Raw genomic sequence first — 16706 nt, forward strand, 5'->3', positions numbered from 1 at the left:
CGAGGAGTCAAGCAGAATATTGCTCCCTCCTACGTATATCTCGCGAAGAGACCATGAGGATAAAATCAGAGAGATTAGAGCCCACACAGAGGCATACCGACAATCCTTCTTTCCACGAACAATACGAGACTGGAATAGAAGGGAGAACCGATAGAGGTACTCCGCCACAGACTGTCAGGTGGCTTGCGGAGTATGGATGTAGATGTAGATACATGCATCCACCCTCCGTCGCATGGAATCCCTGATGCGCTGATGCAAGCCTGGAGAATGGCGTATTGTATCACAGCCGTCCACAATACAAGCACGAAGAGTCTCTACATTTGGTGCCGGGGTTGCGTAGACAAGAGCTTTCAAATGCCCTCATAAATGAAAGTCAAGAGGGTTGAGGTCAGCAGAGCGTGGAGGCCACGGAATTGGTCCGCCTCTACCAATCCATCGGTCACCGAATCCGTTGTTGAGAAGCGTACGAACACTTCGACTGAAATGTGCAGGAGCTCGATCGTGCATGAACCACGTGTTGTGTCGTACTTGTAAAGGCACATGTTCTAACAGCACAGGTAGATTATCTAGTATGAAATCATGATAACGTGCTGCATTGAGCGTAGGTGGAAGAACATGAGGCCCAGTCAAGACATCACCAACATTGCCTGCCGAAACGTTCACAGAAAATCTGTGTTGATGACGTGATTGCACAACTGCGTGCCGATTCTCGTCAGCCCACACATGTTGATTGTGAAAATTTACAGTTTGATCACGTTGGAATGAAGCCTCATCCGTAAAGAGAACATTTGCACTGAAATGAGGATTGACACATTGTTGGATGAACCATTCGCAGAAGTGTACCCGTGGAGGCCAATCAGCTGCTGATAGTGCCTGCACACGCTGTACATGGTACGGAAACAACTGGTTCTCCCGTAGCACTCTCCATATAGTGACGTGGTCAACGTTACCTTGTACAGCAGCGACTTCTCTGACGCTGACATTAGGGTTAGCGTCAACTGCACGAAGAATTGCCTCGTCCATTGCAGGTGTCCTCGTCGTTCTAGGTCTTCCCCAGTCGCGAGTCATAGGCTGGAATGGTCCGTGCTCGGCTAAGACGCCGATCAATTGCTTCGAACGTCTTCCTGTCGGGACACCTTCGTTCTGGAAATCTGTCTCGATACAAACGTACCGCGCCACGGCTATTGCCCCGTGCTAACCAATACATCAAATGGGCATCTGCCAACTCCGCATTTGTAAACGTTGCACTGACTGCAAAACCACGTTCGTGATGAACACGAACCTGTTGATGCTACGTACTGATGTGCTACTGTAGAGCAATGAGTCGCATGTCAACACAAGCACCGAAGTCAACATTACCTTACTTCAATTGGGCCAACTGGCGGTGAATCGAGGAAGTACAGTACATACTGACGAAACTAAAATGAGCTCTAACATGGAAATTAAGCGTTTGCGGATACATGTCCACATAACATCTTTTCCGTGAGGAGTGTTTCCTGAAAGTTTGGCCGTACCTTTTTGTAACACCCTGTATACTAGATCCAAGATAGCAGAAGGGTTAAAGCACCGTAATAGGTGCATTGGCAGTCGGTATGTCTTCGCTACAGTAACGAACCAGTCCCAGCTGACTTGCTCACGCTACTGGCTGCAGGACACGGTGTGAGCCTGTGACGTATGGCCTCAGGGCCCTGCTGGATTCAGAGGTGCACCTGGCCGGCGCCCACGGCTCTGACCTTCTCGCGGACACGGCCGTTGGCCCAGTCCAGCCGCGCCAGATGGTGGAGGGGGCCGCTCACCGCGGTGGTGGGGGTAGGCGGAGGTGCGCGCGCAACCGCACTAGAGCAGCAGCGGCGAGCGCGAGCGGCGCAGAAGGCAGGCAGACTCCAAGCAGCGCGCATCGTCACGTGGGGCGACAATGACCGACAGCAATCAGCGTGCGGGCCAGATGGACCCGCTCGAGCAGATACCCAAGGAGGAGACCATCCGGCTACGCAAGCGGCACGTGGGGTGAGCACCAGCAGGCTGCCCGTACTATACCGTACATTATAATGTCTAATCGCGCACGCGAGCAATCCAACATTCACACAAAGGTGTTGCACTTGCGGCAAATATAATCGGGCAAGATGATTTGCCATCACTATTCTCTGCAGATAGTGCTGCGCGGCTTCAAACTGTCGTGGAACAACCGGAAACTGTCACGAACATTTATTTAGGTGACTTGAAGGTGGTGTTTTGGTCGTTGCTCGACGTTGTTTTTTAAAATTATGTGTAATCACCACATGGATACCTAATAATGACAGGCTACTACTAAAACGCATCCACCATACTACAAATATTACGGTTGTGTTAAAAAGCGTCTGAAGCAAAAATGTGTGTTGTGCATAAAGTTCATAAGGAGTCGCAGTCTTTATCTGCTTCCATACACATGCACAAATGTAAGCGTATTATGTAGCTTAACCTTTGTGCTAACTTGCTCGGAGTGCAACATAAGAATACCACGAGTAAGTTCACCTTGGTAAAAAAAAGTCCTACACCCAAATATCTTTCGCCGAAATTTTGACATCAGCGGCGTCGTGTATAGGGTGCAGTTTTTGATAGTACTAAATCACTTCGTGATTTCCCTAAATCACTCCAGGCAAATGCCGGGATGGTTCCTCTGAAAGGGCGCGGCCGACTTCCTTCCCCATCCTTCCCTACTTCGATGAGACCGATGACCACGCTGTCTGGTCTCCTTCCCCAAACAACCAACCAACTAAATCACTTCCAGCCGCTATGAGCTTGTCGCATCTATGTCAGACGCATTTATGTCAGTTTTCGGCAAAATAGCAATAGCTCCGTTTGCTAGTTAGATCCCATTTTCACGGATTTCATCTTCAGTCAAGTAAGTTTGTTGTTTATTATGTTACCATCTGGTGCGAAGTCACATTTTCAAGCTAAAATTTCAAATTTTACTACATTACATCTTTGGACTGTAATTTCGTTGTATTTATTAGGCAAAAGTCTGTAAATCTAGCATGATTAGGTGCTTAAATTTTTTATTCTGCCCTAGCCGGCGAACATTCTAGAAACGAAGACTAAACTACTTTGAGGCAGTGTCAATACCAGCTTTCCAATTAGCTTCGTAGCCTATTCGAATCATCAGGTATTTTCGTAGTAGGGGATGCCCTCAGTTGGTTGGAATTTATTAATAAATGTATCGTTTTCTCGGTGGTGAGGACACGAACTTCCTGGCTTGTGCATAAGGCCAGAATTGGCAGAGCAAAAGTTTCAAAGTCGGACATGATGTAGGATAAATCTGCCAGTGCTTTTCGAGAACCTACCAATCGGTTCTTGTGCGATGTAATAGATTTATTTGGTACTTTCACAGACAAACATGATCAGCAGATACGCATGCATTACGAAAGGTGGAGACAGGAAACGACAAAAACACTGCAGGTGGCGTCTCGTGTACAGCAACATGGTCAGTGTCGATGTAAGGACACGTAATGTAGCAGTCTCTGTGCACAGGATGTACAGTCGATCACCTATACAGAATGTGCTTAATACCCGGCTACAGAATTAGCAGAGACAATTTCCTCGTACAGGTGAACGAATGGGAACTGCAGAGAAACTAACAATGTGCATCGAGCCAAGGACTACATCTACAGTTACATTTACATTTATACTCCGCAAGCCACCCAACGGTGTGTTGCGGAGGGCACTTTACGTGCCACTGTCATTACCTCCCTTTCCTGTTCCAGTCGCGTATGGTTCGCGGGAAGAACGACTGTCTGAAAGCCTCTGTGCGCGCTCTAAACTCTCTAATTTTACATTCGTGATCTCCTCTGGAGGTATAAGTAGGGGGAAGCAATATATTCGATACCTCATCCAGAAACGCACCCTCTCGAAACCTGGCGAGCAAGCTACACCGCGATGCAGAGCGCCTCTCTTGCAGAGTCTGCCACTTGAGTTTGCTAAACATCTCCGTGACGCTATCACGGTTACCAAATAACCCTGTGACGAAACGCGCCGCTCTTCTTTGGATCTTCTCTATCTCCTCCGTCAACCCGATCTGGTACAGATCCCACACTGATGCGCAATACTCAAGTATAGGTCGAACGAGTGTTTTGTAAGCCACCTCCTTTGTTGATGGACAACATTTTCTAAGGACTCTCCCAATGAATCTCAACCTGGTACCCGCCTTACCAACAATTAATTTTATATGATCATTCCACTTCAAATCGTTCCGCACGCATACTCCCAGATATTTTACAGAAGTAACTGCTACCAGTGTTTGTTCTGCTATCATATAATCATACAATAAAGGATCCTTCTTTCTATGTATTCGCAATACATTACATTTGTCTATGTTAAGGGTCAGTTGCCACTCCCTGCACCAAGTGCCTATCCGCTGCAGATCTTCCTGCATTTCGCTACAATTTTCTAATGCTGCCACTTCTCTGTATACTACAGCATCTTCCGCGAAAAGCCGCATGGAACTTCCGACACTATCTACTAGGTCATTTATATATATTGTGAAAAGCAATGGTCCCATACCACTCCCCTGTGGCACGCCAGAGGTTACTTTAACGTCTGTAGACGTCTCTCCGTTGATAACAACATGCTGTGTTCTGTTTGCTAAAAACTCTTCAATCCAGCCACACAGCTGGTCTGATATTCCGTAGGCTCTTACTTTGTTTATCAGGCGACAGTGCGGAACTGTATCGAACGCCTTCCGGAAGTCAAGAAAAATAGCATCTACCTGGGAGCCTGTATCTAATATTTTCTGGGTCTCATGAACAAATAGAGCGAGTTGGGTCTCACACGATCGCTGTTTCCGGAATCCATGTTGATTCCTACATAGTAGATTCTGAGTTTCCAAAAACGACATGATACTCGACCAAAAACATGTTCTAAAATTCTACAACAGATCGACGGCAGAGATATAGGTCTATAGTTTTGCGCATCTGCTCGACGACCCTTCTTGAAGACTGGGACTACCTGTGCTCTTTTCCAATCATCTGGAACCTTCCGTTCCTCTAGAGACTTGCGGTACACGGCTGTTAGAAGGGGGGCAAGTTCTTTCGCGTACTCTGTGTAGAATCGAATTGGTATCCCGTCAGGTGCAGTGGACTTTCCTAATGTAGGGGATATCCGACACGCACCATGTTTCCAAGCTGATCCGACAGTTAATGGGATCACGGCAATTGGTAACACATTACAGTGCGCGAGAAGGGCAGCTACGTGCACCCGTTCCCGACTAGGGGGAACTTTGTGAGAATGAGAGACTTGCATCTACACTCGATTACTTACACGTAAAGCGGAGGTCATGCTCACTAGTGAGTGGAAAGCAATGCGAGAACATCAGGTATCCACTAACGCCCACAGAAAGTGTGACCTCAGTCTCCTGCTGACTTTGGTCCTCGTGTCGTGGTGAGCCAATGGTTACTGCATCGCTGTGTGTTGGATCTGATTCGTCACTGACCAGCGCCCATGCTCTTCTCCGGGCAAAGTGTCTTCCACCAGAGACGGGACGCTTGCCCGTTGCAACAGCGATGTATGGGCTGTTGAAAAGAAAGAAAGGAGGACTGGGGTTTAATGTCGTGTCGGTGACGAGGTCATTAGAGCATGAGTACAGGTTCAGGTTGGGGAAGGAAATGGGAAGTGGCCTTAAGAGACTGATGAGAATCATGGGAAACATAAATCTGAATAGCGAGTGGAACCGCTGTCCTAATTAAGGATCTAGTGCAGGGGCGGGCAAACGCTGCACGCGGCTCATGAGCGCACAGCGCTGCACGTGTGCTGCTCGCGTGCAACCGTCGAACGGGACAGTGCCGACAGCCTGCAGGTTGCGGCAGTGTAGTGCCAGGCTAAGCTGCGGACGTTGAAGCGAAGCGACCACTACGTAGTGAACGTTGTATTTCAATAACCGGAAAATGCAGGGTGAATCAAGGAAACGGAGAATTGGAGATTTTCTATCTTTTAAAAAGGAATGGGAGAATCATTTGTTCTCTGTGGAAAAACGTGAAAATTGGAAATGTATAATATGTGACAGTATTCTCGCTGGTGAGCGGAAGTTTAATATTGAACGCCATTATAATAAATTTCAGTATGTTGCCGTTCTTAGTGCAATAAAAGAGGAATTTCTCAAGCGATTTGGGAATATATCTTACTTATCCCAAGGTTTTGAATAGTTCTCGAGAGAATCTGGTTTCTGTAGATGATATTCATCTCAGTTTGCAAATGGAATTAATAGATCTACAGTGTAATTCTCGTCTCCGAGACAAGTTCCTTTTGGCAACACGCGTAATAGATCTTTATCGCGAGTTTCCACAGCATGAGTTTCCTCGTCTCTATCGTGAAGTCATGAAGATAGTCAATGTTGGGCTCGACATACTTTTGTGAGAGATTTTTTTCTGTTATGAAAATTAATAAGTCCCGGTTAAGAGCAAACATCAGTAATGAAAATTTACGTAACTGTTTGCGTTTGTCTGTATGTAGAAATTTTGTTCCAGACATTAAACGTATTGTAAACTCCGCCTGTGATAATTAAACAAAACGCATCGTAGGTAATAGGTACTCTTTCAAACCATGATTACTTTCAAACACTCCTACTAACCTTATTGCTTCATTTAATAAAGCAGGCCAGGAAACAAAACGCATTACAGGGGAAGAAGCGGTGAGACGGTATGGTGGGGAGGTTTGAGAAGCGGGTGGCCAGCTTGCCCCTGTGTGCACGCAGAACACCTGTTAACTGCACACGTGCATGTGCACCGCACACGTGCAGAATTCCTGCCCGCCCCTGATCTAGTGGCTTACCACTACCTCAGCCACCTCGCTAGCAATGTCCCTCAGGGAATTCCCAGATTATAGCTGTGAGGAGCCACCAACACAGATTTGCTGTGGACTTGTGGGCGGCCATTGCCGCTGATTGATTATCTGGTTCGTACCTGCTTCTTCGTCGATCTCTGCGTAACTGCAGCAGCCGACAGTGTGTTTCTGGGAGACATTATCCCCAAATCGACGGAAGGTCTCACATTTGTTGCTGCAATAGTAATGTTTAGTATGCAAGCACTTTTAGCTTTAACTATTTTGTTAAAGGCATTTTCAGTGGATACACGAATCTGGAAGCTAAACGTTAATTATTAGTATTTCAGCAAGGAAAGGGCGTTTAGATTTGAAACGAGTATGTATACTCTAGCTGTGGAAAGCGGCAGCAGTAACAAGCTCGATATCCCATTCCATCTTTTTCACGTTTGGTGACTTCAACCTGGTGGACCTCCGTTCACGTCGCACATCCCGTTCGTGAACACTTGCGTCAAATCTTCTCTGAAAGCTGGACAGAGAGGAGGTCCTGTTTCGCAAGCAGCTCATTCACTTGCTTTCCTTCCTTATGAGAAGTCGTGTATGCGTGACACCTGTTGAAACTTGAGAGGATCTCCTGGCACGAACTTTGGCTGTCTGCGACACTGCTGTTACTCCAACAACGCCGGGTTCCCTGAACAGTCACGGCAGTACCCTGTGCGGCGATTTCAGGCACGCATAGAAGCTGCGGCACGACACTTTGATCAACTGTTTGAGTGTAGTACCTTGTGCGAGCTGTGAAGATAAAAAATATTCTCACAAAAATACACATAAATGGGTTTTCAGCATCATCAGCAGTCTAAGTTAAAGCTAACATGATATCACTTCCGCTTTCAAGTGTCGATTCATTCGTTTCTGGACCAGGTTATCTGATCTCAAACCGGTAAAATCTGCCCGTCTCATTTAGCTTGTAACATCATCAGGGGACACTATCAAGATAGTGCAGCAGAATCTCTTCTCATCTTACGAAGAAAAGCAGCGAGACTCGAGGTGAACGACTGAATCGTTCAGCACGACGTCAGAAAGGTTATTTATTTATTTAGCATATTGCAAAAAACTACAGAAAAATGTGACAAATGTAAAATAACCGGACAAGTGTGAATAGAACTCGCGCTCCAAGGGTTCTGTACAAACTTCATTATGGAGGCCTATATACGAGGCGTGTTTTTTTAAGTAAGTACCGTTTTGAAATTAAAAGAAGGGATACTAAGATATCTCAATAATTTTACTTTTATATCAAAGCCTGTACATTAATCTACGCACTGGCGTCATTACAGTCTCATTCTTCCTTGTTTACGTTGTGTACTGAGAGTTTAAGATTCCTCCGATAATCGTAAGTCCCACCGACTGTGAAGTACGGGCTGCTATAAGATTTCTTAGTGCTAAAGGCCTAAAAGCCATCGATATTCATCGTGAGATCTGTGCAGTTTACGGAGAAAACATTATGAGTGATGGAATGGTAAGAAAGTGGGTGAGAGCATTTAAAGATGGCCGCACAAATGTGCATGATGAACAACGGAGTGGGCGTCCTTCGGTCGTTAATGAAAGTTTGGTGCAGGAAGTGGACAATAAGGTGAGACAAAACAGACGCTTTACGATTTCCTCCTTGCGGGATGACTTTCACAATGTTTCTCGTAGTGTTTTGTAAGGCATTGTGACCGAGCACTTAAATTACCGAAAATTGTGCGCGCGTTGGGTACCGAAAATGTTGACGGATGTGCACAAAACCAAACGTTTAGCCAGTGCATTGCCTTTCCTTGAGCGGTACCACAACGACGGTGATGATTTCTTAAGCCAAATTGTTACGGGCGATGAAACATGGGTCGCCTAGGTCATACCAGAATCAAAGCAACAGTCCATGGAAGTTGAGCAAGGGCATCGTTTTGTTGCAAGACAATGCCCGTCCGCATGTGGCGAATCAGGCCAAAGATCTCATCACATCTTTTCGATGGGAAACTCTAGATCATCCTCCGTACAGCTCCGATCTTGTGCCCAGTGACTACCATCTGTTCCTGCACTTGAAGAAACACCTGGGCGGTCAGCGTCTTCAAGACGATGACGAAGTCAAAACAGTGGTGATGCAGTGGTTAACAAGTCGGGCGGCAGACTTCTATGAGGAGCGTATTCAAAAACTGGTATAACGTTATGACAAGTGCCTCAATATTGATGGAAATTATGTAAAAGGAGATTAAGGTACAGGCTTTCATGTAAAAATAAAATGATTGAGATATCTTAGCACGACTTTTTTTCGTTTCAAAACGGTACTTACTTAAAAAAAAAACACGCCTCGTAGATAGTTCATCAACAGGTTTTGATGAGTGGGTTTGAGAGTATCAAAAATGTGACATAAGTGGCAGTATCTTTTGATTTTACTGGCTTAGAAGCTTAATTTTTTTTGCACCGCCAAGGGACCTTGGACATTATTTTTTGACACAAATTTCAACTTCGTACTTCTACCCGTTCCTGACAACGGTCTTAAGACATGGACAGATAGACGGTCAACAACGCTAAAAAAAAGGACACAAGCATATGAAAATACTAACACACTAGTAGCCTACAAAACTGTAACAAGTGAAAGTTTGGAGGTGTCATTAATTTCGCAGTCGCGTAAGACATTTCCAGGGGCAGATGTGGACTCTGACCACAATCTATTGGTTATGAACTGTAGATTAAAACTGAAGAAACTGCAAAAACGTGGGAATTTAAGGAGATGGGACCTGGATAAACTGACTAAACCAAAGGTTGTACAGAGTTTCAGGGAGAGCGTAGGGGAACAAATGGCAGGAATGGGGGAAAGAAATACAGTAGAAGAAGAATGGGTAGCTTTGAGGCAAGAAGTAGTGAACGCAGCAGAGGATCAAGTAGGTAAAAAGACGAGGGCTAGTATAAATCCTTGGGTAACAGAAGAAATATTGAATTTAATTGATGAAAGGAGAAAATATAAAAATGCAGTAAATGAAGCAGGCAAAAAGGAATACAAAAGTCTCAAAAATGAGATCGACAGGAAGTGCAAAATGGCTAAGCAGGGATGGCTAGAGGATAAATGTAAGGATGTAGAGGCTTATCTCATTAGGAGTAAGATAGATACTGCCCACAGGAAAATTAAAGAGACCTTTGGAGAAAAGAGAACCACTTGTATGAATATCAAGAGCTCAGATGGAAACCCAGTTCTAAGCAAAGAAGGGAAAGCAGAAAGGTGGAAGGAGTATATAGGGGATCTATACAGAGGCGATGTTCTTGAGGACAATATTATGGAAATGGAAGAGGAGGTAGATGAAGATGAAATGGGAGATATGATACTGCGTGAAGAGTTCGACAGAGCACTGAAAGACCTGAGTCGAAACAAGGCCCCGGGAGTAGACAACATTCCATTAGAACTACTGACAGCCTTGGGAGAGCCAGTCCTGACAAAACTCTACCATCTGGTGAACAAGATGTATGAGGCAGGCGAAATTCCCTCAGACTTCAAGAAGAATGTAGTAATTCCAATCCCAAAGAAAGCAGGTGTTGACAGATGTGAAAATTACCGAACCATCAGTTTAATAGGTCACAGCTGCAAAATACTAACGCGAATTCTTTACAGACGAATAAAAAAACTGGTAGAAGCTGGCCTCGGGGAAGATCAGTTTGGATTCCGTAGAAAAGGTGGAACACGTGAGGCAATACTGACCCTACGGCTTATCTTAGAAGCTAGATTAAGGAAAGGCAAACCTACGTTTCTAGCATTTGTAGACTTAGAGAAAGCTTTTGACAATGTTGACTGGAATAATCTCTTTCAAATTGTGAAGGTGGCAGGGGTAAAATACATGGAGCGAAAGGCTATTTACAATTTGTACAAAAACCAGATGGCAATTATAAGAGTGAGGGACATGAAAGGGAAACAGTCGTTGGGAAGGGAGTGAGACAGGGTTGTAGCCTCTCCCCGATGCTATTCAATCTGTATATTAAGCAAGGAGTAAAGGAAACAAAAGAAAAGTTCGGAGTAGGTATTAAAATCCATGGGGAAGAAATAAAAACTTTGAGGTCCGCCGATGACATTGTAATTCTGTCAGAGACTGCAAAGGACTTGGAAGAGCAGTTGAACGGAATGGACAGTATGTTGAAAGGAGGGTATAAGATGAACATCAACAAAAGCAAAACGAGGATAATGGAATGTAGTCGAATTAAGTCGGGTGATGTTGAGGGAATTAGATTAGGAAATGAGACACTTAAAGTAGTAAAGGAGTTTTGCTATTTGGGGAGCAAAGTAACTGATGATGGTCGAAGTAGGGAGGATATAAAATGTAGACTGGCAATGGCAAGGAAAGCGTTTCTGAAGAAGAGAAATTTGTTAACATCGAGTATAGATTTAAGTGTCAGGAAGTCGTTTCTGCAGGTATTTGTATGGAGTGTAGCCATTTATGGAAGTGAAACATGGACGATAAATAGTTTAGAGAAGAAGAGAATAGAAGCTTTCGAAATGTGGTGCTACAGAAGAATGCTGAAGCTTAGATGGGTAGATCACATAACTTAGGAGGAAGTATTGAATAGAATTGGGGAGAAGAATAGTTTGTGGCACAACTTGAGTAGAAGATGGGATTGGTTGGTAGGACATGTTCTGAGGCATCAAGGGATCACCAATTTGGTACTGGAGGGCAGCGTGGAGGGTAAAAATCGTAGAGATGAATACACTAAGCAGATTCAGAAGGATGTAGGCTGCAGTAGGTACTGGGAGATGAAGAAACTTGCACAGGATAGAGTAGCATGGAGAGCTGCATCAAACCAGTCTCAGGACTGAAGACCACAACACAAACACCATAACTGTAAGAGCAATGTGTTTAGCAACGCACAGCCTTAGGAGAAGCCTTCATAAACTCTTTCCAGTCTCCTTTATATCTTATTGTGCACTGTGGAATAGCGTGGTTCCCTGTTTGCTCCACAGCGCCACACTTTCAGGGCTGTGTGCGGGACCCTTTGCATCTTGCGTGCCTGGCTCTGCGGCGGCTGAGGCGCCTCTACATTTTTGTGGGTAGCTGCGTGGTTGCATGCTGTCAGACAGACGCGCAGGCCCTGTCCAGCAAACAGAGTACAATTAGATCTCTAGTGTTTTTCCCTTAAGGCAAGCAGCAGATTGGTGAGTACTGTTGGGCCTCTAGCGTTGTTCCAAATGGCAGGTAGCAGACTGGTGGGTAGTGTTGTGATCCTGCACACCCTGCATCGTAACAGATAGGCAAAGGGCCGTGTACGCCGTTTTATCAAGACCTCGCAGTTTTCCTCCTTGTTAAGTCTCTAAACACTCAATAACTTATCCGGCGATCGCACGTATTAGGGTCGACGCGTGATATTCACTTTATCTCGCGATAAGATTTATTTTCTTCAGTTCAAACTTCGTTCAGTGACCGGGCATGTTTCGCAATTAACGAGTGCTTTATGAGGCAATTGATCGGCTTGTGACGCGTCCGGAGATATTAAACATACGTTACATGGTCCTGATAAGCGCCAATTGGCTCAAGGCGATTTGCGAAGGCCTCCGTGGGAACATTTCAAGGATTACTCTGACGCTCTCTGCGCACAAAGTATCGTCGCTTATGGGTGCGCGACCCAAAGACTGCCGCGTGGGAATTCCCTCTCATCAGAAACACACTGAGCCACGTAACAAAGCAGGAATGGAAACCAGTTGATCGACGGTACGGTACTGAAGTTAACTGGCGACCAATTGAAACAACGAAGTAACCGAGTCGTATGTGGTCGCGATGAGACTACTGCACTAACAGCGAAGCCCGCAAGTTCTTAACCATCCACATTCTATAGAGAACTGCGCTCAGTAAAACAGTAACGTTAATAGGGTTGAAACGTCCCCTTTGAACAATTTATACACGACTGTGCTTAAACTGACACACAATATTTTTAGCGCAACGCAATCTGACTTTCAGAAATCCGTACAAAGGAATGGCCCTGATTAACATTAACCTGTACCTTTCACAAATCACTTACCTCACAAAAATCTTCGTTACTCGAACTACTGCAATGCAGCGAGCGCCACTACTGCCAGCTAAATAAAAGATTCAAACTACGGAAGGCACTAACTACTGATAGGGATAGTTAGCAAATGACAGATTTTAATAGAGAACAAACACTGTATTTACCTTAATATCATCAAAAGTCATAATATATGTAATTTCAAAACTCCGCCATTTCCTTCCACACATCCACCACTGCTGGCGGCTCACCTCTAACTGCGCAACGCTACGCGCTGTTCACATCCAGCTGCCGCTGCCCAACACTACAATGGCAGACAACAATGCAAAACTAGCCACAGACTGCACACAGCACAGCCAGTGATTTTCGTACAGAGAGCGCTACATGGCGGCGGCGTTACCAATATAAGAACCTAAACAGCCTATTTACATAAAGAAAACATAAGCAGCCTACTTACATAGCCCCCATGCTCCCCACAAAAAATTTTACAAAATATTTTTGGGCAGTGGCCAATAATGATTTGATAAAATTTTTCATAATTACAATAACAAAGATATCAAATGTACACACTTATTTATACAATGTTGGTCAAAAGCTAAAATTTTCTCACAGTCCATAAAGACAGTCCAGATTGTTCATCACAGTAAAATTTCAGTGTTTTTTTTTTTTCAAAGTCTGAGCAGTAAAAGACAAGAACCTAAACAGCCTACTTACATAAAGAAAACATAAGCAGCCTACTTACAGGGTTTTCAGGACGTAGGTTGCTCGTCGCATTGTGAAGACCCCTGTAGCTGGCCTTCCGTTTTTAGCCGCTGGTGTAACAGAAGACGACTGAGAGGAAGTTTGCTGCAACACGCGTAACTCATCGAAGCATTCACACCGTTATGAGTATCACCCCCTGTCGTTGCTGAAACAGAAGTAAAAGCTGGATCCAAATCAAACTTCCGCAATTTGCAATAGTGTTCTAAATCTGCGTCATGACCAACTACATCTCTTAAGGACTCTTTAACTAGAACATATACTGACAAAGGGACCGCGCCTACTTGTCATCACCGATTAGGTCCAAATTTATGGTATATTCACGGTTTGGTCGTAAATAAAGTTGACAGGAGAGACAGCTCCAGATGGACATGCGTTTAGAAAAAATAGCATTTTGCTGCTGGTCTCACGAGGCATGAACCATTTATGTTAACGTAGTTCCCAAGCAGCGCAACGGAAAGAGCACAGTACAGTAGTCCGAGGGTCGTGGGGTCGAGTCCCAAGCGGCATCTTATTTTTATTTTCAGTTTTTAGTTTACTTCCACTGACAATCAACCGGAATAATACTCGATATGTTGTATTTATAAAAAGTTTCATAAAAGGCATTAAAAGGGAATGCAAAGGAAAATTTTTGTACCGAGGATACAAAAAACAGTGAATGAGTACCCGACAGAATACAGTAATGTCGTTATTACTTCAGCAAAATTTAGGAGATTTACAACACCTGTCTACAAAAAATTTTTCATAGATGTAGCCCATGCGCAGGAGAGCAAATTTATCCTGTTAACTGACTCGTAGCGAGGAGAAACTAATCCGCTCATTAAAAAATGGTTCAAATGGCTTTTCAGCACTATGGGACTTAACATCTGATGTCATCAGCCCCCTAGAACTTAGTACTACTCAAACATAACTAACCTAAGGACATCACACACATCCATACCCGAGGCAGGATTCGAGCCTGCGACCGTAGCGATCGGGCGGTTCCAGACTGAAGCGCCTAAAACCGCTCGGCCACAGCGGCCGGCAATCCACAATTATCCGACGAGATTTTTCAAGGAAAAGAAGAGTTGCCATTGTGCAGTATTAAAGCGACCGCCTCTCTAAATGCACTCGCTTCGTCTGTTTTTATCGACAGGCAAAGAATTTGATCGATAGGCTTCAAAACTGATCTTACCTCACAGAAATCACACCTCGAGAAGACAGCATCAAGATATATTCCACTGTCCATCACTAGCTAACCTTCCCCAATATTTGGCGTGGTTTACTTCCAAACTATGCATTGAGAGAGAACCTTTTATAGATGTAAACTAAGTCTGTTTTCCTACAGTATCTTTAAAACAACCATGTAACTTTAAAAATAAGCTCGAAGGGGGTGGGGGGGGGGTTACCGGCAGGTGTTCTTCCCATGCAGCGCTCGCGAATGGAGACGAAAGGGAAGCTAACATTATAGAGGTGGCAAACGCCACCCCTGCCACGAAAAAGGAAGCTAACTTTATAGAGGTAGCAGACAACCCCGCTGTCACACACAGTAAGTGGGCTTGCGTTTTCCCTTGTAATTTGGGCGCTTTGTAGCGCCGTTCGACGACGATACCAGACATTGCTTCCTATCCTCCATTATTTATGTCCTTATGTCGCCCTCTACAGTCGCTCAAATTCTGTCGCTATGTTTTTGTTCCACGCAAACTACAACACAGGTTTCAAAGGCAACTTTTGGGAGAGCTACGTGCCGCAAAAGGCGACATGAAACGTGTTACTCATCGGTAAAATGGAAACCGTCTGCTATAAAGTGACGGTAACTGTTATACAGGCGAAGTTTCACAGCTCACGTCAGCACACAACACGGCGAAACTATGCATTGAACAGGGATTTGCACCCTGAAATTGCCTACGGCTTTATAAACAGTGGTATATGGGACATGTTAGGAAACTGCAGGAAACAAGCAATTACAGCTGTCACCTGTGTGGTAAGCGCTAATGTTGTCCGTTAAACAGGAAAACGCGTTTTTCGGGTGGAATACGAGCAGGTAGTCGCCTTGGAGTTAGGCAGCCCACATTGCTGTCACGCTGACCTTGTGGGCCGACATCCTTCCCCTAAAGCAACCGACTTGGGAGGCTGGGAAACTAATACGGCCAGAAACCCATTTCACACCTTTTCCTGTTTACCATCGCCTCTAGTTTTATGGCTAGGATGCCCGCATGACGGCACTGCGATTGATTTTTGATTTCTGGAGCGTACCAAGTGTATCTTCAAGAGGATGAACAAGGACCTCACATGCAATGGTGTGGAAAACTTAAGAACTAAAGTCACTGCCAAGTAACATAGCTCGATGAAAGTTGGACCGTACGTAGAAAGAACTGATACTGTCTATTACAGAAGATAACTGATATAAATGAGCAATGAGACAAGACACTTTAATTCAAAGATATTAATTACACTGAAGTGACACCGATTTATGATGATCCCTTGCGCGTTATAAAAGTCGGGACGTGGTTGTTAATAGGGTGTGTGATCACCAAGCACGGCTATGCACGCCCTGCAACGTGCTTCTAACTGGCCCAAATTTGGTAAGGCCGGTATTACACTATCAAATTTCTTTGTCAAATATCTTTGTCAAAGATATTTGATGGTGTAATAGGGAACTTTGTCAAATGGCGTCCAATATTTGATCAAATCTAGGGCCTCGCTGTAGATTTGATCAAAGACGTCGCTTGTCTTCTGTTCACTGCATTGTGACATGTTACCACATGGAGCGCTAGCATCGCTGCAGCGTTCTGTCGTCTGTAGTGTTTTTATAAAAATTGCCGGTAAATACAATTGGTATGTGCCGACAACTACAAAATTAATAGAGATGTATGAAGCTGATGAGGCGCTTTACAACGTGAGGCACGCTGAGTACAAAAATAGATCACGAAGTGTGGAGACCTGACCTAACCTAACCCTCTCCTGTAGCAAGGAATCGGAGCGTTGCAGTGAGCCTGTCTTCTGCAGATGTAGCAGTTCTTAAGTGAATATTGTGCTTTGTGATATGAGGATACACTTCACTGAGCACATGCAGAAATGTATGCTCATTCATTCTTAAGTAATTGATGTACGACTTGACGTCCTCCACTATAAACTCATGTACAAGTTTTGTTGAATGTTTTATC

General features: G+C 44.6%; 1 protein-coding gene across 1 annotated transcript in view; it reads left to right on the forward strand.

The window, feature by feature from the left end:
• Positions 1–1852: 1852 nt before the first annotated feature.
• The window catches only part of LOC126095070 (5-phosphohydroxy-L-lysine phospho-lyase-like), a 142874-nt gene continuing 128020 nt past the window's right edge, over positions 1853–16706 (forward strand). The window contains exon 1 of the mRNA XM_049909756.1: positions 1853–2007. Coding sequence (XP_049765713.1) covers positions 1916–2007 — 92 coding nt within the window. The 5' untranslated portion in view covers positions 1853–1915. The remainder of the gene's footprint in view (positions 2008–16706) is intronic.

This window comes from Schistocerca cancellata, chromosome 1, assembly GCF_023864275.1.
Source record: "Schistocerca cancellata isolate TAMUIC-IGC-003103 chromosome 1, iqSchCanc2.1, whole genome shotgun sequence".
In the NCBI taxonomy this organism is placed as follows: domain Eukaryota; kingdom Metazoa; phylum Arthropoda; class Insecta; order Orthoptera; family Acrididae; genus Schistocerca; species Schistocerca cancellata.